A 21,690-nucleotide genomic window follows, 5' to 3' on the forward strand; every position below is an offset into this window, starting at 1 on the left:
CCTGAATTAATTATTTCAGTAGGGATTGCAAGAGGATGTTTTTCTAATGCTATAATTTCTTTGATATTTATTAGCTGGCATTCCTGGTAGCTCAGCTGGTAAAGAATCTGCCTGCAATGCAGGAGACCCCGGTTCAATTCCTGGGTTGGGACGATCCCTTGGAGAATGGATAGGCTACCCACTCCAGTATTCTTGGGCTTTCCTAGTGGCTCAGTGAGTAAGGAATCCACGTGAAATGTGGGAGACTGGGGTTCAATTCCTGGGTTGGGAAGGTCCCCTGAAGGAGGGCATGGCAACCTACTCCAGTTTTCTTGCCTGGAGAATCCCCATGGACAGAGGAGCCTGGCAGGTTGCAGTCCATGGGGTCACAAAGAGTCTGACATGACTGAGTGACTAAGCACACAGCACATTCTTCTGTAAATAAGAATTTTCTTAATCAACTTGAACTATTTGGTTATCCTGAAACGGGAACTACTGGTTCCTACTAGACTGCATTGTCAGGAACCACATCACAGGCTTCCAAGAGATTATCTCTGAGTGATTATTTCAATTGATTCAATTTGCTTATCTAAATCTTCTATGATAGGCAAATATCACTTTTTAATAAGAAATAATATTTAAGGAAAGAAATCAGGATAAATACACAAGGACACTGAAAAAGCTAGCCATACTAGGTAAGAAAATAAGAACTGGACTGACCCAGGACCATGCCTTTAAAGTCAGAACTACTTAGACAGGAGGATACCAGGCCTGTAGGTACTTGCAAAGATGTTACACATCTATTCATCAGCCCTGATTCTCGAAGTATTCTCTGTCATCCTCATCATTCACAGCTACCACACTAATCATAGGGTGGGGATGGGCAGGATGGGGTGACCAGGAAGGATGCCATAGGTACTTAGCTGAAAGAGTCAAGTCATCTTTGTCTTTGAGAGCCTTTAGATCATCTGGTCCCATCCAAGAAGAGGGCCTTTCCCAGCTATTGCTACCCCACTCTAACCCCTGCCAGTTCTGGCAAGAACTACCCAGGCTGATGCCATTGTTCCTAGGTCAACTGAGCAGTCACCCAATCTAGTAGTAAAGTCAGCAGGCCAGGGGTCAGGATGGTGCCCCAGTGACTTGTGGTTTTCAGCATGTAAGTCTTGCACATCATTTGTTACATTTATCCTTAAGTAATTTCTGTTTTGTTGTTGCTGTAAATTGGATTGCTTTTTCAATTATCTACTGCTAAAAAATATGGAGGGGTTTCCCTGCTGGCTCAGCGGTAAAGAATCTGCCTGCCAATGCAGGAGAAGCAGGTTTGATCCCTGGGTCAGGAAGATCCCCTGGAGTAGGAAATGGCAACTCACTCCATTATTCTTGCCTGAAAAGTCCCATGGACAGAGGAGCCTGGCAGGTTACAGCCCATGGGGTTGCAAAGAGTTGGACACAACTGAGTGACGAAAACAACAAAAAATATGGACTGTTTCACAAATTTGCACGTCATCCTTGAACAAGGAAGAGGATAATCTTCTGTATTATTATAGTTTTGGTATTGAGTAAGTGAGTGAGTGAAGTTGTTTAGTCATGTCCAACTATTTGCAACCCCATGTACTGTAGCCTACAAGGCTCCTCCATCCATGAAATTTCCTAGGCAAGAGTACTAGAGTGCGTTGCCATTTCCTTCTCCAGGGGATCTTCGCCACCCAGGGATTGAACCCAGGTCTCCTGCATTGCAGGCAGACGCTTTACCATCTGAGCCTCCAGGGAAGCCCATGTTTTGGTATTAGGCTGGCCAAAAAGTCATTTCTGTAACATCTTATGGAAAAACCTGAATGACCATTTGGCCAAACCAATATATGGGCTGCCAAAGTGATGTTATATGTGTTTTAAGTAAAAACATAGTAAGATCCACTCTTGTGAATTTTTAAGTAAAAATACACTCCAGGCAGGTAAGTCCTGTCTTTTCTGAGGCTTCCTGTGCTCCTAGGACACTGCAACAGACCGCTACCTGGGGCGTACGGGTTTTCTGCTAAGAGAGTGTACCTCCTGCTGCATCATTATCTGGCTCTTTCAGCTTAAACACAGCCTGTGTTCCCCACTGCAAACTTCACACACTCACACAGCTGAGATTCTGTAAAATGGTTCAGCAGTCCTCAAGCAGGCTATAGAAATGCCAGGGCCTGGCTCATTGGCTCAGCTCTCACATTCACCCCCAAATATTACTGGAGAGGAGAGAGACAATCCCATCTTAAGGATCTAAGGACAGCCAGAAAGGGTGAGAAGGGAGGCACCTCTGTCAGGCTTTTAAGAGTCCATTTCTAGGGACTTCCCTGGCAGTCCACTGGTTAAGAATCTGCCTGCCAATGCAGGGACGTGGGTTCGATAACTGAACTGGGAAGATCACACAGGCCGTGGGGCAACTAAGCCCATGCATCACAACTACTGAGCCCACGTGCCCTGGAACCCGTGCTCCCCTACAAGAGAAGCCACTGCAATGAGAAGCCTGCGCACAACTAGAGAGGAGCCTCTGATCTTGGCAAATAGAGAAAGCCTGTGCACAGCAACAAAGACCCAACACAGTCAAAACTAAATACATATCTAAATAAATAAAAATTAAGAAAAAAAAAAAAAAGAATCCCTTTCTAAACTCAGGGGCAGTTCATTTTGAGCCTTGTGGGGAAGACAATGCCTTCCCTGGGACCTGCAGGTGCTTCTGGAAACCTCTCTTCAACCTCAGATGAGACTGTTGCTTTCTGATCTGATGTGCTTTCCAAACTAACACAGTTTCACCTCCTGTTGTTGTTGCTTAACTGTAGTAAGGGCTTCCCTGGTGGCTCAGATGGTAAAGAATATGCCTGCAATGCAGGAGACCTGGGTTGGATCCCTGGGTCAGGAAGATCCCCTGGAGAAAGGAATGGCTACCCACTCCAGTATTCTTGCCTGGAATAAAATACATACAACATAAAATTTACTATTTTAACCATTTAAAAGGACAGTTCAGTAATATTAAGTACATTCACTTGGTTGTATAACCATCACCACCATCCATCCCTGGAACGATTTCATCATCCCAAATCAGTTTCCTCTTATTAAAATATTTTTAATCTGATCTTAGCCTTTACCTATTTGAATATTTACTTATTTAAGAGTGAATTAGAGGCTTCCTTAGAGTCTTCCAGTGGTTAAGACTCCACACTTCCAGTGCAGGGGGAACAGGTTTGATCCCTGGTTGAGGAACTAAGATCCCATATTTAAAAAGAAGAAGAAGAAGGATGAATTAAAAGCAGGCTCCCCAGCCCTTCACTCGAAAATGACCTGGCGGCCCCGAGATGAAGGTGTGATAGAAATCTCTCCCCTTGTGGCTGCGATTAGCTGGTTCAGGCCTCACTGGCTTAGCCCAGCTTGGGGCTGTGAAACTGCAGGTCTACTCTAAGCAGAAGGGTGGGTGGATCCCTAAGGGGACAGGCCTCTTGATTAGCTCCAGCCCTCCCCTCTGCTCTGGCCATGGCTCCATCAGAGAGGCTGCAGTCCTGCCCACCCCGTAAATTGTCTGGGGTTTGCGTTGCCTCTACCTTTCCACCCCAGACCTCACGGCTTCCCTGAGCCTCTGCAAGGCTCTCTAAGAGTTGTTGGTTAGTCACTAAGTCGTGTCTGACTTTTTTGACACCCCACAGTCTGTAGCCCGCCAGGCTCCTCTGTCGATGGGATTTCCCAGGCAAGAATACTGGACTGGGTTGCAATTTTCTGCTCCAGGCAGTCTTCCTGACCCAGGGTTTGAACCCACGTCTCCTGCATTGGCAGGTGGATTCTTTACCACTGAGCCACCTGGGAACCCCCCCTCCAAGAGCAGGGAGAGGAACGTGTGCTCCTTCCTCGGAAGCCAGGCTATCACGCCTTGGGCGACCCTGGGGCTGATGGCTGGTCGTCAGGGTAAAGCCTGCCAGCCTGTGAGCAGCGTGACTGGCTTCCAAGAAGGAGTTCGATCTTAGAAGGAGTTTCCGCTTTGCTCAGTGGTTCCAGAGGCCCCTCATTCACTTTAGTCCCATCTCCTGACAGGCTTCCCTGAGGTGCCTGGGCTGCCTTCCCCGGGGACCTTCCTTTTGTCCTTGGGTTCTCACAAAAGTGAATGACCCAGTGTTCCAGGCCATTTCCATAGGACTTGAGGAGAAGGGTTTCTGGGCTCTGTGCGGTCCTGATAAGGCAGGCCTGGACAGGGTTCACCGGTTTCAGTAACGGCTTGGCTCACTTTGCCAGAAAAGGGAGGGCTGGTCCCACAGGGTGCTGGGGTTATACCGACCCTCAGACAGAGTTTGCCCAGGGACCATGGCTGGGTAGGAGTGGGGGTGGGGGTAGAGCAAAGCGGTAGGGGTCCCAGGCCTCAGGTCAGCTGGGGTCAGAGAGGATGGGACAGAGGTGGGGGCAAGCCCCACCCAGCCTTGTTGTTCAGTCTGTAAGTTGTGACTTATAGACGCTGCGGCTCCTTGGACTGCAGCACACCAGGCTCCTCTGTCCTTCGCCATCTCCCAGAGTTCGCTCAAACTCACGTTCATTGAGTCGATGATGCCATCCAGCCATCTCATCTTCTGTCACCCCCTTCTCCTCCGGCCCTCCATCTTTCCCAGCATCAGGGCCTTCCTTTCCCACCCAGTCTTACCCCTCCACTTCTGCACCCCACACCGCCCTCCTCCATGTCTCTGAACTGCAGCACTGCACTCCAGGTAAGTGGAGGAGGGACCAGTCAACCAGCTGTGTGCTGTCCAGCAACTTATTTAAGCTTTCTAAGCTGTATTAAAAAAAAAGGGGGGGGGGCAGATTCTAGAAAACACTTACCCAGAGGATTTTTGGAAGGTTAAATAGGAAGCTCCTTGTATAATGCCAGACACTCAGAGAGTGTGCAATACAATCACTTTCTCTCTGCTTTCTTCTCTGTAACAGTCTCATGCCCATTGTTTTGCTTTATCAGGGAAGCTAGGCAAGCTGGCAGTTCCCGGCAGGAGTGGGGAAGCCACTGTTTTCTCTTTGTGCCCGGAAATACTGCTACCAATGGATGGCTTCCCCCACCAGGTAACACTGGAGTATCGAGACCCCGGGCAGAATGGATGGATGGACAAATGCTGCTGTGGAGGAGAAACAGTGTCCCCAAAGACCTGCCCTTTACCCAGACCCACCAAGGACACCTATTAGTCATGTCACTGCCAGTAAAAATTTCCAACCTGCAACCTCAATCCAGTTCAGTTAGAATCTGTGGGTGTGTGGCCAGCTTTGGGTATTGTTAAAAGTCCCCAGGTGCTTCTAATGTGTAACCAGGGTTAAGAACTACTGGTCTAGTCCAACCTCCCCATTGTAGAGATAAAAACACACACGGGGGAGAAAAAAGTAATCTCAGAAAAGTCAAAAGTAATAAAATATTTAAAGGGACAGGCAGAATTTAATATAAAGTAGGACCCCCAAAATCCAGTGCATTCGTGCTCAGTCAAGTCTGACTCTTTGCGACCCCATAAACTGTATGCAGCCCATCAGGCTCCTCTGTCTACAGAATCTTCCAGGCAAGAATACTGGAGTGGGTTGCCATTTCCTCCTCCAGGGAATCTTCCTTACCCCGGGACTGAACCCTCGTCTCTTGCAGCAGGTTTTTTTCTTTTTTTCACCACTAGTGCCACTTGGGAAGCCCACCCCAAAGAGGGAACCAATTATTATTTCATTATTTCTATTATTACTCTAGATAGAGCTGGCATCAGGGACAAATGACTTGCAAAATCACACAGGCCCTCATGCCTAGAAGGGTCCTGTGTTGGTTTAAAGCTCTGTTGTTGCTGTTTCGAATTTTCAAAGTTTTTTTAATAAAGGGGTCCCACATTTTTGCACTTTGCACTGACCCTGGCCCAAGATCATACAGCTCTTAAAAGCAGAGTGGATTATCACCTCATTAAAGAAAGAGGAAAAACACGCTTAAAGCAAAGAGGCTTGTTGGTGTGGGGCTGGTCTGGGTCCACTCCCAGGGAGGTTCCTTCTCTTGTTCATTCCATCACAGGGAGGAGGCTGGCCTTGCCTCTCCTGGAGGAAGTAGGGTAAGAGCTTCAGAACTTCCTCTTACTAGCTATAAGAGGCCCTCTGAGCCTCACTTTTCTTCATCTACAAAAGGGAGGGAATAATGCCTGTGAAATATTGTGAAGTATGTTCCTCTAGATGCTAGAATGTGAGGTGTGTCCCTCTACCTCTAGATGCATGACTGTCTCTCAGTTCAGTTGCTAAGTCGTGTACGACTTTTTGGGACCCCATGGACTGCAGGATGCCAGGCTTCCCTGTCCATCAGCAATTCCTGGCGCTTACTCAAACTCATGTTCATCAAGTCAGTGATGCCATCCAACCATCTCATCCTCTGTCATCCCCTTCTCCCGCCTTCAATCATTCCCAGCATCAGGGGCTTGTCCAACAAGTCAGTTCTTCGAATCAGGTGGCCAAAGTATTGGAGTTTCAGTTTCAACATCAGTCCTTCCAATGAATATTCAGGACTGATCTCCTTTAGGATGGACTAGTTGGATCTCCTTGCAGTCCAAGGGACTCTGAAGACTCTTCTCCAACACCACAGTTCAAAAGCATCTTCAGTGCTCAGCTTTCTTTATAGTCCAACTCTCACATCCATACATGACCAGTGGAAAAACTATAGCTTTGACTAGTCGGACCTTTGTCGGCAAAGTAATGTCTCTGTTTTAATATGCTGTCTAGGTTGGGCATAGCTTTTCTTCCAAGAGCAAGTATCTTTTAATTCCATAGCTTCAGTCACCATCTGCAGTGATTTTGGAGCCCAAGAAAATAAATCTGTCTCTGTTTCCATTGTTTCCCCATCTATTTGCCGTGAAGTGATGGGACCAGATGCCACGATCTTAGTTTTTTGAATGTTGAGTTTTAAGCCAGCTTTTTCACTCTCCTTTTTCACTTTCATCAAGAGGCTCTTTAGTTCCTTTTCATTTTCTGTCAACTCTAGATGCTGGAAATATATAACTCCCCACCATGTGCTCCAAGTGCAGCCTTGTCAGGTCCTTTTCTTTCCCGCTGCAAGGCTCAAGCACATTAAGTCCCAGACTTCAGCTTTTCTCACACAAACTAAGACAGAAGCAATTGGGAAAGTTTTCATTCTGGAGCAGGGTGTGTAGGCTTCAGAGCCCTTAATGAAGTGTTGCTGCTACTGCCCTCTGGTGGTAATATATCTGTATCTGCACAAATTCATAACATCCTTCGGGGAAATACAAAGATGCTTGATAACAACAAAAAAAATGATGTTGATGTTTGGTAGAAACCAACACAATACTATAAAGCAATAATCCATTAAAAATAAATACATTAAAAAATAAAAGGGAATAGTAGAGGGAAAAAATAACTGATTGCTACTCTTCTAGACACTAGGGATACAAAAACAAATAAAACACAGTTCTTGCCTTCACAGTTTAGATGTGAAACAAACTCTGAAAGAGATAGCTTAAATACAGTACAACAGAGCTTCCCTGTGGCTCAGTGGTAAAGAATCTGCCTGCGATGTGGGAGGCCTGGAGTCAATCCCTGGGTCGGGACATTCCCCTGAAGAAGGGAACGGCAAGCCACTTCAGTCTTCTTGCCTGGAGAATTCCATGGATAGAGGACCCCAGCTGGCTACAGTTCATGGGGTCAAAAGGAGTCAGACACAACTGATTGACTAACACTTTCACTTTTCAAATACAGTGCAATGTGATGTTTTAATAAAAACAATGACTCCTGACTTCTGGTTCCAGACAAAATGGAGTAGACATATTTATTCCTAGTCTTCTGACTAGTAAAAGCTAAAGTTTCCCTGGACATTCTACATAAACAAACATAAGAATATCCTGACTTTGCAAGAAGAGGCAGACCGGTCTTGACCTCTTGAGACCGAAGAAATGACATAGTGGTGTGTACTCTGGATTTCTTTTATGCCTTTCATATCCAACTAGGTGCTGGAGAAGTGGTAACCTAATACACCAAAGGGTGCAGGCAAAAAAACCCCAACAAAACAACAGCAACAAAACCTGCTCTCTCTAGTCAAAAGAACAGGAAAGGGGCAGGCTAGTAAGACAGAAAACTTTTAGGCAATAATAAATCACTTCCGTCTGGCCAGAATTTAAAAAAACCCAAAGCAATGGCTCAGCCCCGTAAGAAAAGGCTGAGTGGGAGTCTCCAATTCCTGACTCGGACATCATGAGGTGGCCCCCTCCCTGGTCAGGGTGGCATCAGAGAAGGCCAAGTGGGGAGCTGGAATTTTTTTTAAGGGTATGAGAGGATGTTTCTTTATTTACTTAGGGCTGTGCTTGGTCTTTGCTGCAGCAAGTGGAGGCTACGCTGTATTTGTGATGCACAGGCTTCCCACTGTGGGGCACTCTCTAAATATGTGGGCTTCTCTTGCTGCCACATTGTCTTACTATAGAGAGAGGTTGTCTCCTTCCACTCTAGGTCGATAGTCAATGCATGTATTAAATTCTTCCTGCTTTAAATACCTAGAATGGTTTCTGAGTCCTGCACTGACTGAACCCTCATCCCTTCTTTTTCCAGGCTTCCCAGGTAACCTTCATCACCTGGATTTTAACCCCTTACAGCTCTGTATTTCCCCTAAGACCCCATCTCCCACCCTTCCTTGACCCCCTATAGTGTTTGCTGGAATGGCAGTGTACTGTGAACAAACTTAACTATATCCTCAGATCTTCACCTTCCTGCTCTCTTGGAAACCTGGCTAACGCCTGCTGATATTACTTCCAGTGTAGTTTCCCCAAGTACGGGCCGTTTTCCCTCTCACATCACTCATTCCACCTGGCCTGCAGGTAGGGGGAAGTTGTCCTTTGCCCTTCTCCATAAAACCCCAGCCTTTCTGACATTAAACCATACCCTATCTCCTTGTCACAGTTATCTGTAGATCCTTACCTCATTCACTGAACATTTGGGCCACAGGCTCACTGTCTCTCTCTACCACTGCCCCTCTCATCATTCTTGGTAACTTCAGCATCTGTGAAAATGATCCATCCAACATAGACCTCTCAGTCGGTCTTCCCAAGTTCCCCAGGCTCCCTTGCAGGTAGAGGTAGTGCTATGTGACCCACTGAGATTGAAGTCAAAGTCTGATGGTGGGATGGATTCTGTGAAAGCTTTGCTTTCTTGCCTTGGGATCTGCTCTCTTCTTTCGACCTTGAATACAAATGGGGTATATTGGCCAACTCAATAAAAGAGTAGAAGACAGGGAGAGAAAGAGAAACAAATATTAAATAAAGAAACTTTAAGGGAGATTGTTGAATGCAGCGGGGGAGAAGAAATGCAGAATAGCCAAATCCCTGTCATTGTTTTAAATGAAGACCTAACCAATCAACTTTACTCTTAAAAGTATTCTATAATAAGCCCCTCCTTATGAAGCTGATTTTTCATCTAGGTTTGCAAGCATTGTACCCTGGGGACCTGCTTTTTGGAATCTGAATTTAATCCCATTTGTGATTCTGCTGTGTATAAAATCAAGGAGGAGGCTCTTCAATTGCTCTGAGCTTCAGTTTCCTCTATTTGTCAAAGCAAGAGTCTAATAATAACTCTTCAGAAGTTAGCTTGGTGAATAGGGAGCAAAATCCTGTCCCATGACCTTTGCACCTGCTTTTCCCTCTTCCTGAAACTCTCTGCTCCCAGATGTTCACAGGGCCTCTCTCCCTTTGTGTCCAAGGGGCCTCCCTGATTGCCCTATTTGAAACTGCATACTCCTACCTACTCTATGTTACTTTTTCCACCTAATTCTACTCCGAAGCTTTTATCATCACCTAACATATATGTTCCTCTGCCTTTTCTAAAACCAGCTTGAACATCTGGAAGTTCACGGTTCACATATTGCTGAAGGCTGGCTTGGAGAATTTTGAGCATTACTTTGCTAGTGTGTGAGATGAGTGCAATTGTGTGGTAGTCTGAGCATTCTTTGGCATTGCCTTTCTTTGGGATTGGAATGAAAACTGACCTTTTCCAGTCCTGTGGCCACTGCTGAGTTTTCCAAATTTGCTGGCATATTGAGTGCAGCACTTTCACAGCATCATCTTTCAGGATTTGAAATAGCTCAACTGGAATTCCATCACCTCCACTACCTTTGTTCGTAGTGATGCTTTCTAAGGCCCACTTGACTTCACATTCCAGGATGTCTGGCTCTAGGTGAGTGATCACACCATCATGATTATCTGGGTTGTGAAGATCTTTTTTGTACAGTTCTTCTGTATATTCTTGCCACCTCTTCTTAATATCTTCTGCTTCTGTTAGGTCCATACCATTTCTGTCCTTTATCGAACCCATCTTTGCATGAAATGTTCCCTTGGTATCTCTAATTTTCTTGAAGAGATCTCTAGTCTTTCTCATTCTGTTGTTTTCCTCTATTTCTTTGTATTGATCACTGAGGAAGGCTTTCCTATCTCTCCTTGATTCTTTGGAACTCTGCATTCAAATGGGAATATCTTTCCTTTTCTCCTTTGCTTTTCACTTCTCTTCTTTTCACAGCTATTTGTAAGGCTTCCTCAGACAACCATTTTGCCTTTCTTTTCCATGGGGATGGTCTTGATCCTTGTCTCCTGTACAATGTCACAAACCTCCATCCATATTTCATCAGGCTCTCTGTCTATCAGATCTAGTCCCTTAGATGTATTTCTCACTTCCACTGTATAGTCATAAGGGATTTGATTTAGGTCATACCTGAATGGTCTAGTGGTTTTCCCTACTTTCTTCAATTTAAGTCTGAATTTGGCAATAAGGAGTTCATGATCTGAGCCACAGTCAGCTCCCAGTCTTGTTTTTGCTGACTATATAGAGCTTCTCCATCTTTGGCTGCAAAGAATATAATGAATCTGATTTCAGTGTTGGCCATCTGGTGAAGTCCATGTGTAGAGTCTTCTCTTGTGTTGTTGGAAGAGGGTGTTTGCTATGACCAGTGCGTTCTCTTGGCAAAACTCTATTAGCCTTTGCCCTGCTTCATTCTGTACTCCAAGGCCAAATTTGCCTGTTACTCCAGGTGTTTCTTGATCAAATTGCCAACATCCGCTGGATCATTGAAAAAGCAAGAGTTCCAAAAAAACATCTATTTCTGCTTTATTGACTATGCCAAAGCCTTTGACTGTGTGGATCACAATAAACTGTGGAAAATTCTGAAAGAGATGGGAACACCAGACCACCTGACCTGCCTCTTGAGAAACCTGTATGCAGGTCAGGAAGCAACAGTTAGAACTGGACATGGAACAACAGACTGTTTCCAAATAGGAAAAGGAGTACATCAAGGCTGTATATTGTCACCCTGCTTATTTAACTTACATGCAGAATACATCATGAAAAACGCTGGGCTGGAAGAAGCACAAGCTGGAATCAAGATTGCCGGGAGAAATATCAATAAACTCAGAGATGCAGATGACACCACCCTTATGGCAGAAAGTGAAGAGAAACTAAAAAGCCTCTTGATGAAAGTGAAAGAGGAGAGTGAAAAAGTTGGCTTAAAGCTTAACATTCAGAAAACTAAGATCATGGCATCTGGTCCCACCACTTCATGGGAAATAGATGGGGAGACAGTGGAAACAGTGTCAGACTTTATTTTGGGGGGCTCCAAAATCACTGTGGATGGTGACTGCAGCCATGAAATTAAAAGACGCTTACTCCTTGGAAGGAAAGTTATGACCAACCTAGATAGCATATTAAAAAGCAGAGACATTACTTTTTCAACAAAGGTCCGTCTGGTCAAGGCTATGGCTTTTCCAGTGGTCATGTATGGATGTGAGAGTTGGACTGTGAAGAAAGCTGAGCACTGAAAAATTGATGCTTTTAAACTGTGGTGTTGGAGAAGACTCTTGAGAGTCCCCTGGACTGCAAGGAGATCCAACCAGTCCATCCTAGGGGAGATCAGTCCTGGGTGTTCATTGGAAGGACTGATGTTGAAGCTGAAACTCCAGTACTTTGGCCACCTGATGCGAAGAGTGGACTTATTGGGAAAGACCCTGATGCTGGGAGGGATTAGGGACAGGAGGAGAAGGGGACGACAGAGGATGAGATGGCTGGATGGCATCACCGACTCGATGGAGTTTGAGTAAACTCCAGGAGTTAGTGATGGACAGGGAGGCCTGGCGTGCTGCGATTCATGGGGTCGCAGTCAGACAGGACTGAGCAACTGAACTGAACATATATGTTACTTCCTTCTTTGGCTCCCCCTACTGGAATGTAGGGGGATGGCTGGATGGCATCACCAAATCTGATGGGCATGAGTTTGAGTAAACTCCCGCAGCTGGTGATGGACAGGGAGGCCTGGCCTGCTGCAATTCATGGGGTCAACAAATAGTCGGACACGACTGAGCGACTGAACTGAACTGAACTGAACTGAACTGGAACGTACACAGAAGGCAATGGCACCCCACTCCAGTACTCTTGCCTGGAAAATCCCATGGACAGAGGAGCCTTGTAGGTTGCCGTCCATGGGGTTGCTAAGAGTCGGACACAACTGAGCGACTTCACTTCACTTCACTGGAATGTAAGCTTCCCAGGGCAAGGACAGTTAGCTCTTTTGTTCCCTGTAATGATTATTTATTGAATGAATGATGAACAACAGGTGTGTGTTTTTAGTAAGCAAGATCTTCTGGAGAAGCTTTTGGCTACCCACTCCAGTATTTTTGCCTGGAGAATTCCATGGAGAGAGGAGCCTGACAGGCTACAGTCCATGGGGTCCCAAAGAGCCAGACAGGACTGACTGACTTTCACTTTCACTTGACACATTAACACTAAAAAAATGTTTGTTGCTCTGACAGTCGATGGATTAGGAAACGTCCAGGAACAAATCTACAAAGCATCACTGGTGGTCTTTCTTGAGACAATTGGCTCAGAGAATCTCAGGATTGGAAGAATATTTAAGGTAGCCCAGTTCTAGCTAGAAAGTTTAGATTCTCCTCTGCTGTTAGAACCAATAATAGGAATCTCTAGGATCTAGAGCCACAACTTTTTTACAATTGAGGATTCTTCTATTTGCAAACGAAGCATCCTTTTCATTAAGAATATTCTCCCTGAAGAGGGACATATGTATACCTATGGCCGACTCATGTTAATGTATGGCAGAAACCAACACAGTATTGTAAAGCAATCATCCTTCAATTTAAAATAAATATATTAAAAAGAGAATATTCTCCTCAAATGTAAAGGCAAAATAAAAAATATAGAACTGTAAAAAACTTGGAAAATGCAACCAAAAAAGCCAAAACAAACCTTTAAAACCATCACCATCTTACTACCAGATACACTTAAATTTTCCCTACACAGTATTAACAGTTTAAAAATATATATGCAGGTAGACAGAAAATTTTGGGATCTCATTGCATGTGTGGTTTTGCGGTCTTTTTTTCCATTTAACATTACGTATAAAAACATTAAACTTTCCATGACGTTCCCCTTGGAAGTGTTCCATAACTTATTTAACCATTCTCAAGCTGTTTCCTTTTTTCTCTCAAGTTTAACTTTTATCCCAATCTTCAATTACCTTCTTCAACAGAAACGCCTAGAAACTAGGGCAAAGAGAGCGAACTTTTAATTTCTAATATTATTTTTCTTAAATTACAGAAAGCTTGTCTTCGTCTTCAGATCCCACTCCATAGAAAGTCTAGGGTGGCTTACAAATCAGTTCAATTCAAACTACCCCAAATTCTCTTCCCCTACTATTTTCAGTTCAGTTCAGTTCGGCTCAGTTCAGTTCAGTCGCTCAGTCGTGTCCGACTCTGCGACCCCCTGAATCGCAGCACGCCAGGCCTCCCTGTCCATCACCAACTCCCGGAGTGTACTCAAACTCATGTCCATCGAGTCGGTGATGCTATTCTCAAGGTCTTAGTAAATACCACCTGCACAAGCACAGTACTCCTCCGGAAAACGGAAACCTATAGACACAGGCCGCAGGCACCACCTCTTTAAATTTTAAAACGGAGGCTCAGGCCAATGAACGTTAAGTTTTTCCCGGAACAAAGCATCCCGCCCACAGTCCCGCCCTCCACCAATCAAGCCGAGTTCTTCTCCACGGCTCTTCCAATCAACGCGAAGGATGAAAGTTACTCACGTAACTTACGTAAGGCAAGCGACCAATTGGAGCTGAGTTTGGGAGTTAGCTCCACCAATGCCAGCGGCCCTTGGAGAGCGCGGGAGCCTTTCGACCAGAGTCCCTGGGAGAAGCGGAGGATGGCGCTGGTTCCCTGAAGCAAGGGCCTAGGAGAGAGCGGCGCAGGTCCGGTCTCGAACCCTGAGGCAGTGGGGCGGGAGACATGGCCTGCTGCCACAACGTAATGCTGCTGCTGGACACCGCAGGAGGCGTCGCTGTTGAGAACCTGGTCCGGCGAGCTGCCCTGCGCCTTCTCACTTACCTCAGTTGCAGGTTCGGCCTGGCCAGGGTCCGCTGGGCCTTCAGGTTCTTTGACTCTCAGGGGGCGCGGAGCCGGCCTTCCCGCGTCTCTGACTTCCGAGAGCTGGGGGTCCGCTCCTGGGAGGAATTTGAGGAGGAGCTGGAGGCCCGGCTCGGGGATGGCGCCCAGGGCGCCCACCTGCCCGGCCCGGCGCCCAGGGCCAGCCACACTCACAGTGCGCTCATGGAGACGCTGCTAGACTATCAGTGGGACCGGCCGGAGATCACGTCGCCCACCAAGCCCATTCTGCGTAATAGCGGAAGGAGACTGCTGGACGTGGAGGGCGAGGCCAGGGAGGCAAAATCTACCCTCGGGGGCTTTGTGAACGCCGTCTTCCTCCTGGCCCCCTGTCCGCACTCGCAGAGGGAGCTGCTGCAGTTCGTGTCCGGTTCCGAGACCCAGGCCCAGAGCCTGCCGCCTACTCCTAAGCAGGTGATGGAGAAGTTGCTGCCCAGGAGAGTCCAGGAAATCATGAGAACCCGAAAAATCACCCTCTACTGGGTGGATACCACCGACTGGCCGAAGGTAAGATTAAACGGTGAACTGGTTCTAATGAACCAGAACTTGGCAGCGTCTGACGAGCAGCTTCTGAACCCAGAAGGAGACTAACATGATCAACAGGTGTCCCTTCCGAAGGAAAATCCTGGAGTCACAACACATCCCTACAGTCATCACAACGGGATAGGTAGGCCCTGAATACCTACTGAGTTAACTCATTTGAGGACCTTCACTATTTGGGTCCTGTCTGTCTTTCCAGACTTTTTTTTCTGCACATGACTCCTGTTCCAGCCTGTCTGAAACATAATCTAGTTGCCCAACAGATCTTCACAGCTTGTTCTGTCTTAGTCACTTGAAATGCCACTGCTCTTTTGTGCCAGTTTAAATTCCTGGTGGCTCAAATGGTAAAGAACCTCCCTGCAATGCAGAAGACCCAGGTTCCATCCCTGGGTCCGGAAGATCCCCTGGAGAAGGAAATAGTAACCCACTTCAGTACTCTTGCCTGGAGAATCCGGTGGACAGAGGAGGCTGGTGGGCTACTGTCTATGGGGTGGCAAAAAGTTGGACACGACTGAGCGACTAACATTTTCAGTTTTTCATTCTTTAGGGCCTTTGCCGCATGGCAGCTTACTCAGTCTCAGCTTCTGAATTTCCAAACACTTCTGTGGCAGTTACCCTTTCTCCATTATATGTTCCAGGTGTGTAGTCACCTGCCTTCCATCAAGTTTAAAAATAACCTTAGAGGCAGGCACACATCTCTCTCTGTCTCCTGTGTTAGAGGTGTTCAGGAAGTATTTGTTGGCCAAATGAACAAATTCTTACCTACTTACAGTCCTAAATGGCTAATTTGAATTTTTGGTGAGGCAGTGGACCCCCTGCTGTAGTTAAGTGCTATGATAAGTATATATGTCCACCATTTTCCTATCACTTCACATTGTCAATTAATAATTTAATTTTAGGAGTCACTACATTGTGTACCCACTACATTGTTTTAGCTGTTGGGCAGGTGGTGGTCAGCCAAGTGGAGTTTACCTTCTGGGGGAAGAAATATTACACAGGGAAGGTTAACAGATGAGCAAGTAAGTGATAGGATTTCAAATTATGCTTTCAAGAGAATAAAGCTGAGTAAGAGGGTGAGGGTGGGGCAGAGGAGGTAGAAGCTGGAGGCAGTGGTACATAGGTTAGTAGTCAGGGAAGACCTTTTTGAACAGAGAATGGAATGGTGAAGGAGGAGGAATGTGATGTTGGGAAAAAACATTCCTGGCAAAGAGAACATTCCATTGTAAAGATCTGAGTGGAAAAGGAGCCTCTTGTTTTAGAAGCAAGGAATGCCGAAACCTAGTAGGCAAGGGGCAAGCACCAGAGTAGAGGAAGTTAGAAGGTAGCAGAAGCCTACCTGTAGGGCCAAGGTAATAAATTCAGGTTTTGTTCTGATTGGGAAAGTGGCTTAACCAGATGAAAGATGTGATTGCGTCTGTTGGAAACATGTCGCTGAGGTAGCAGTGCAAGGCTGCAAATGGGAAATGAGGAGATACTTAACACAAAGAATGATATAGTGGGTTAAAATTTCCGAATTACTTTTACATACAAAGCCCAAAAAAGATGTAGCAAATGCCAAATAAGGCAGCAGTGGCTTGTCAAAGAAAAGGAAAAGGCAGAAGTGTTTAAGGTGATGGTAAACATTGATGGAGAAGATGGAATCCTAAAAGTGTTTGTGAAGGCAGCAAATTAAGTGTTGGACACAGTACACAACACATTAGTGCTCGATTTGGGATAATTGATACTAAATCACATCAGAGAATCTTTATTCTGGAGTTGTATTATATCAGATGTTGGCTAGAAAGAAGTCTTAGCAGAAAGGGCTTGAAGATTCTTTTTCTTTTTTCAGAATGATATTAAAATAAGTAGGATGACAGTATCTATTTAAAGATTTTTCCAGGTTTCACATCCCATCACCTGCAGAGGTGGATCTTCTCTAAGCCTTCTTACATTTGTTATGTTGTTTCCTGTGAGAAAAAGCCCATCAGACAATCGTAAACTTTTCTGGAATTTTTTTTCTAGTGTAGATCTCATTTTTCGTGTTCAGAAGCCTTTGCTTCGCCATACTGCAGAGGCGAAAGGGAGACTTGGGTTCTGTCCTTGGGGAGCCCTCACAATGAGAGTAGAAAGAAGAGAAATTCCAGGGCCTGCCTTGTGGAGTTTACAGTCTGGGAAGTAGAACTGGGAGAAACAGACTCAGGGAATCCAAGCACACAGAACTCTTGCAAAGACATCAGTTAGAAGGGGCATGAGAGACCCTTCTCACATTTTCAACCTTATGCTTCTGATTTACTCAACACATACCATGCTGGACCCAGGAGCCTGGCAGGCTACAGTCCACAGGGTCAGAAGAGTCGGATACAACTCAGTGACTAAACCATACCACCATATGCTGATATGCTGAATACTGGGTGCATCATTAGTGAACTAGACAGATGTAGTCCCTACTGTCTTGGAGCTTATAGTCTTGTGCACGTTTATAAATTCCTAAGTCTGAAACTGCCAGTAGGACTTGTCTGTTACTTAGTCCATAATATGCATAAAAATAAAAACATTGCCATATTCTATATATATACTGGTCATGTTTTTTTTTTTTAAGTCATGTACATATATGTGTATGTTTTTAGTATTTCTCTATTTATTTGACTGCACATGGTCTTAGTTGTGGCCTGTGGGATCTAGTTCCCTGACCAAGGATCAAGCCTAGGCTCCCTGCACTGAAAGTGTGGAGTCTTAACCACTGTACCATCCGGGAAGGCCCCATGTACATATATTTTTAAACAAAGCTAATGTCCTTCTCAGCTCCTTTTTAAAGTTTTACTTACTAAGAAAGTTTTCATTTGCTAAGAAAATTTTTTTTTTCCTGGCTGATCTTCTGGCTGAGACAATTTCAACACATTTTTTGTTTCCCTTTGGCAGAAAATCCTAATCAGAATCTATGATACCTGAACTAGCTTACCACTCTCCCCCTTAGCCAGTGAGCACAGGTGTGGCTGCCTTGGTGGTAACATTAAATAACAATCGATTAATCTATCGCAGCATTTTCCAAAGTGACAGGCATAACCAAAGCAAAACATTTGCAGTACATTGCTTACCTTCACTATACGTGATGTGTTCTGTTGTGCTCTGATTATTTTCTTTCATGGTTTTTTCCCTTTAACTACTGATCCTAAACCGTTCAATCAGTTCGTCCAAGTCCATCAGGGCCATGATCCCTACGTTAAGAGCACTGTCAGGAGAGTTCTGGGTTCTTGGACTGGAGTGCCTTTGCCTTGCTGTGAACCTGGGCGCCCTTATGCCGCTCTCTGAACTTTGATATAATGGAAAGTGTGGAGTTGACCTGGTTTTAATTTTTCACATGCACATAGCTGTTTATGGTTTACAGTTTTTAGCTCATCTGTGGAGTAGACAAACCAGCACCATCAATGTATTCTAGGGGAAGGGCTCCTTCATGTAACAATGTGTGTGCTAAGTTCTTTCTAACTCTTTGGGACCCCGTGAACTGTAGCCTGCCAGCCTCCTCTGTCCATGGGATTCTCCAGGCAAGAATACTTGAGTGGGTTGCCATTTCCTCCTCCAGGGGATCTTCCTGACCCAGGGATTGAACCTGCATCTCTTGCATTGGCAGGCAGCGGATTCTTGCCACCTGGGAAACCCCATAGTGCCTGAATATTGTATGGTATATTGTGGTTCTGAGTTAAATTTCACATGTTATTGCTGTTTTACTCACCGCACGCTTGGCTTTAAGATCAACAAAGATAGGGACTGTTTTGCTAATTCATGGTGTTATCGACCTGGGTCCTTGGGCTCTGTAATCAACAGAAGTTGGTGAGAGGCCAGATGAGAAATTCAGTTTAGGTTTTGTTGGGACTCATACTGCTCGAGGGAGCAAGAACAAGAAACAGGTGCCCTTAGGAGACAGGCAGGGATCTGGTTTCTTACATGGGGTGCCGTGGGAGCAGATGGGTGGGTTGGGTGGAGGTATAGCTTGGGTGGAATGTCCTCCCCCCACCCCCCCAGGTGGTGCTGTGTGCGGGGTCATGCTCAGTACCCTGCTTTTGCTCTCAACACCTCAGAAATGGCGGTTGATTTGTGGCCTTTTTGCATCATATTGTTCATAGTTGCCCTGGCTGCTTACATCTCCTTTTAGTCCCTCATAGTTTCTCTGAATTCATTTGTCCAGGTGCACTCACTCCAATAAACAGTCCCAGGTCCCAGCCTGTCTCAGTGGCACATATGGTGGCTCAATAAAAATTTGTTAAAAGAAGGTTGGATGAAGAGTCAGCTATGTGTGATGGAGTAAGGAATGCTTTTACAGGGACAGCAAGGTTTGAGCTAGATAATGAAGTATAATGAGCATCCAGTTGGTGAAAATGGAAGGGGAAGACACAGCAAACAGAACCAGCGAAAACATGAACGCGTTATAAAATAAAAATATGGCATGTTCAGGAAACAGCAAATGGTTTAGTGTGCCTGGGACATAGGGACGAGTGAGGGAAGGATAGTGTCTTTGCAAAGGTTGTTTAGAGCTGGATTTAAAGTGCTCTATCACCATTACTGTAGGGCAATGGGAAGCCCATATGAGTTTTCACAGAAGTAGCATGATTCAGTATGTAGTTTTTAGAATACTTCTTAAATCAAAGGAGGAAAGATTGGAGGCAGAGTACCGACTCTGTAGGCTACAGTCAGAGTCCCAGACTTAAGTGAAAACTGAGAAGACCTGTGGGTGGTAACCCTCTAAGGGAGATGCTCCTGCCTCACTGGTGACACTCGGCTGTGGTTGTGTGGTGGAGGACATGATTGTTCTCTTTTATTAATGTGTAATGGTTTTGTATTCCTTCTAACATTTTATGATTTGTCCCTAGTGATTTGCATCACTTCTATTCCTTGACAGAAGATAGAACTGAAGTGCTGTTTTCACTGTATGGGCGCTTTCTTGCTGCTGCTAAGTCACTTCAGTCGTGTCTGACTATGTGCGACCCCATAGACGGCAGCCCACCAGGCTCCCCCATCCCTGGGATTCTCCAGGCAAGAACACTGGAGTGGGTTGCCATTTCCTTCTCCAGTGCATGAAAGTGAAAAGTGAAAGTGAAGTCGCTCAGTCGTGTCCGACTCTTAGGACATGAGTCCATTGCAACACTAGTTGCAATCTTTCCAGGCAAGAGTACTGGAGTGGGTTGCCATTGCCTTCTCTGGGGTGCTTTCTTAAAGGCCTATTATACAGCAGTTATTCCTGGGCTGTGTAGTAATGGGATGAGTGTGTTAGTCGCTCAAATGTGTCCAACTCTTTGCGACTCCCATGGACTATAGCCTGCCAGACTCCTCTGTCCATGGGATTCTCCAGCCAAGAATACTGGAGTGGGTTGCCATTTCTTTCTCCAGGGGATCTTCCTGACCCAGGGAGCAACCTTGGGTCTCCTGCATTGCAGGCAGATTCTTTGCCATTTGAACCATGAAAGAAGCCCTGGTAATGGGATGCTGGCCATTATTTATGTTTGGTTCCACTGATACATTAATTACATAATTTGATCCTTTAATGTACGTGTCTACTTTCTCCTGATCTCCCTTACTTTTATGAATGTCTTTTGTTGTTCAGTCGCTCAGTCATGTCTGAGTCTTTGTGGCCCCATGGACTGCAGCACGCCAGGCTTCCCTGTCCTCCACCATCTCCCAGAGTTTGCTCAAACTCACATCCATTGAGTTGGTGATGCCATCCAACCATCTCATCCTCTGTTGCCCCCTTCTCCTCCTTCCTCCAATCTTTCCCAGCATCAGGGTTTTTTTTCCCAATGAGTTGGCTCTTTCCATCAGATGACCAAAGTATTGGAGTTTCCGCTGCAGCATCAGTCCTTCCAATGAATATTCAGGGCTGATTTCCTTTAGGAAATTGGTTTGATCTCCTTGCTGTCCAAGGGACTCTCAAGAGTCTTCTCCAACACCACAGTGAATACCTAATTTGCAATAACCCAACATTGTTTGTGATTTTTATTTTAGCTGTGGAAATCCCCAGACCACCTTGGCTACTGGACAGTATGTGAACTGCTCTACCATATGGGAGGCACCGTCTTGCCATTTGAAAGTTTCAGCCAGGATTTTACCAAAGCTGGGGGAACACTGCTCAGTGGTGAAAGAAAGCTATCAAGGGAACCTCACCTCTCTCCATGGATTTCAACTCTGCCAACTGATTCCACTTTAAACTGTTTGCTCTATAATTCTCCTGAGTATGAAGCCTCATTTCCACGGATGGAAGGAACGTTATTTTTCCCTGTCGAAGGTAAGCAAATACTATTTGGGGCAGGGGTAGCGTGGGGATGGAGTGGTTGGTCTGGGTGTCATTCATGTCTTAAGGCAGGCCTATGAATTCTTTAGAATTTCTAGTGGCCTAGGCCTTCTGTTAATGCTTGTAATTAAAAGATGTCTAAGCCAAATCAGAGATACCACAGGAAAGGACTAAAGTCTGGTACACTGTAAGCCCATGCAAAAATGAGAACAGTGATTTTAAAGAGTTTTCCAGCTTTTTGCAGAGTTGTCAGGTGCCCAAGCTAATGGGTGCTAAGGTTTCACTGTCTCGTAGATGAGATCGATAAATTGAAGACCCTAGAAAATCAATGATTGGCTAAGAAGACATAACAAATTATTCAACTCAAATAGAAAATGGTGTTTATTACCATAAAGAGCCAGCATACTGGAATCTTCATAAATTTGCTTTATCATATGATTTGCTATATAGTGAATCTTAATTTCTGAA

General features: G+C 45.4%; 1 protein-coding gene and 1 pseudogene across 2 annotated transcripts in view; one reads left to right on the top strand and one right to left on the bottom strand.

The window, feature by feature from the left end:
* Positions 1 to 1,451: 1,451 nt before the first annotated feature.
* On the bottom strand, positions 1,452 to 1,552 carry LOC133068564 (U6 spliceosomal RNA; annotated as a pseudogene).
* A 12,596-nt stretch (positions 1,553 to 14,148) lies between these two features.
* Positions 14,149 to 21,690, top strand: part of TICRR (TOPBP1 interacting checkpoint and replication regulator) — a 41,233-nt gene continuing 33,691 nt past the window's right edge. Inside the window, exons 1-2 of one of the 2 annotated variants that reach the window (XM_061158687.1) lie at positions 14,149 to 14,930; positions 20,937 to 21,216. In XM_061158687.1, coding sequence (XP_061014670.1) covers positions 14,268 to 14,930; positions 20,937 to 21,216 — 943 coding nt within the window. In that variant the 5' untranslated portion in view covers positions 14,149 to 14,267. Of the gene's footprint in view, positions 14,931 to 14,953; positions 15,091 to 20,936; positions 21,217 to 21,690 lie in introns of those variants that run through there. The other variant, XM_061158688.1, reaches the window with a different exon arrangement.

Source organism: Dama dama, chromosome 13, assembly GCF_033118175.1.
Source record: "Dama dama isolate Ldn47 chromosome 13, ASM3311817v1, whole genome shotgun sequence".
Taxonomy (NCBI): domain Eukaryota; kingdom Metazoa; phylum Chordata; class Mammalia; order Artiodactyla; family Cervidae; genus Dama; species Dama dama.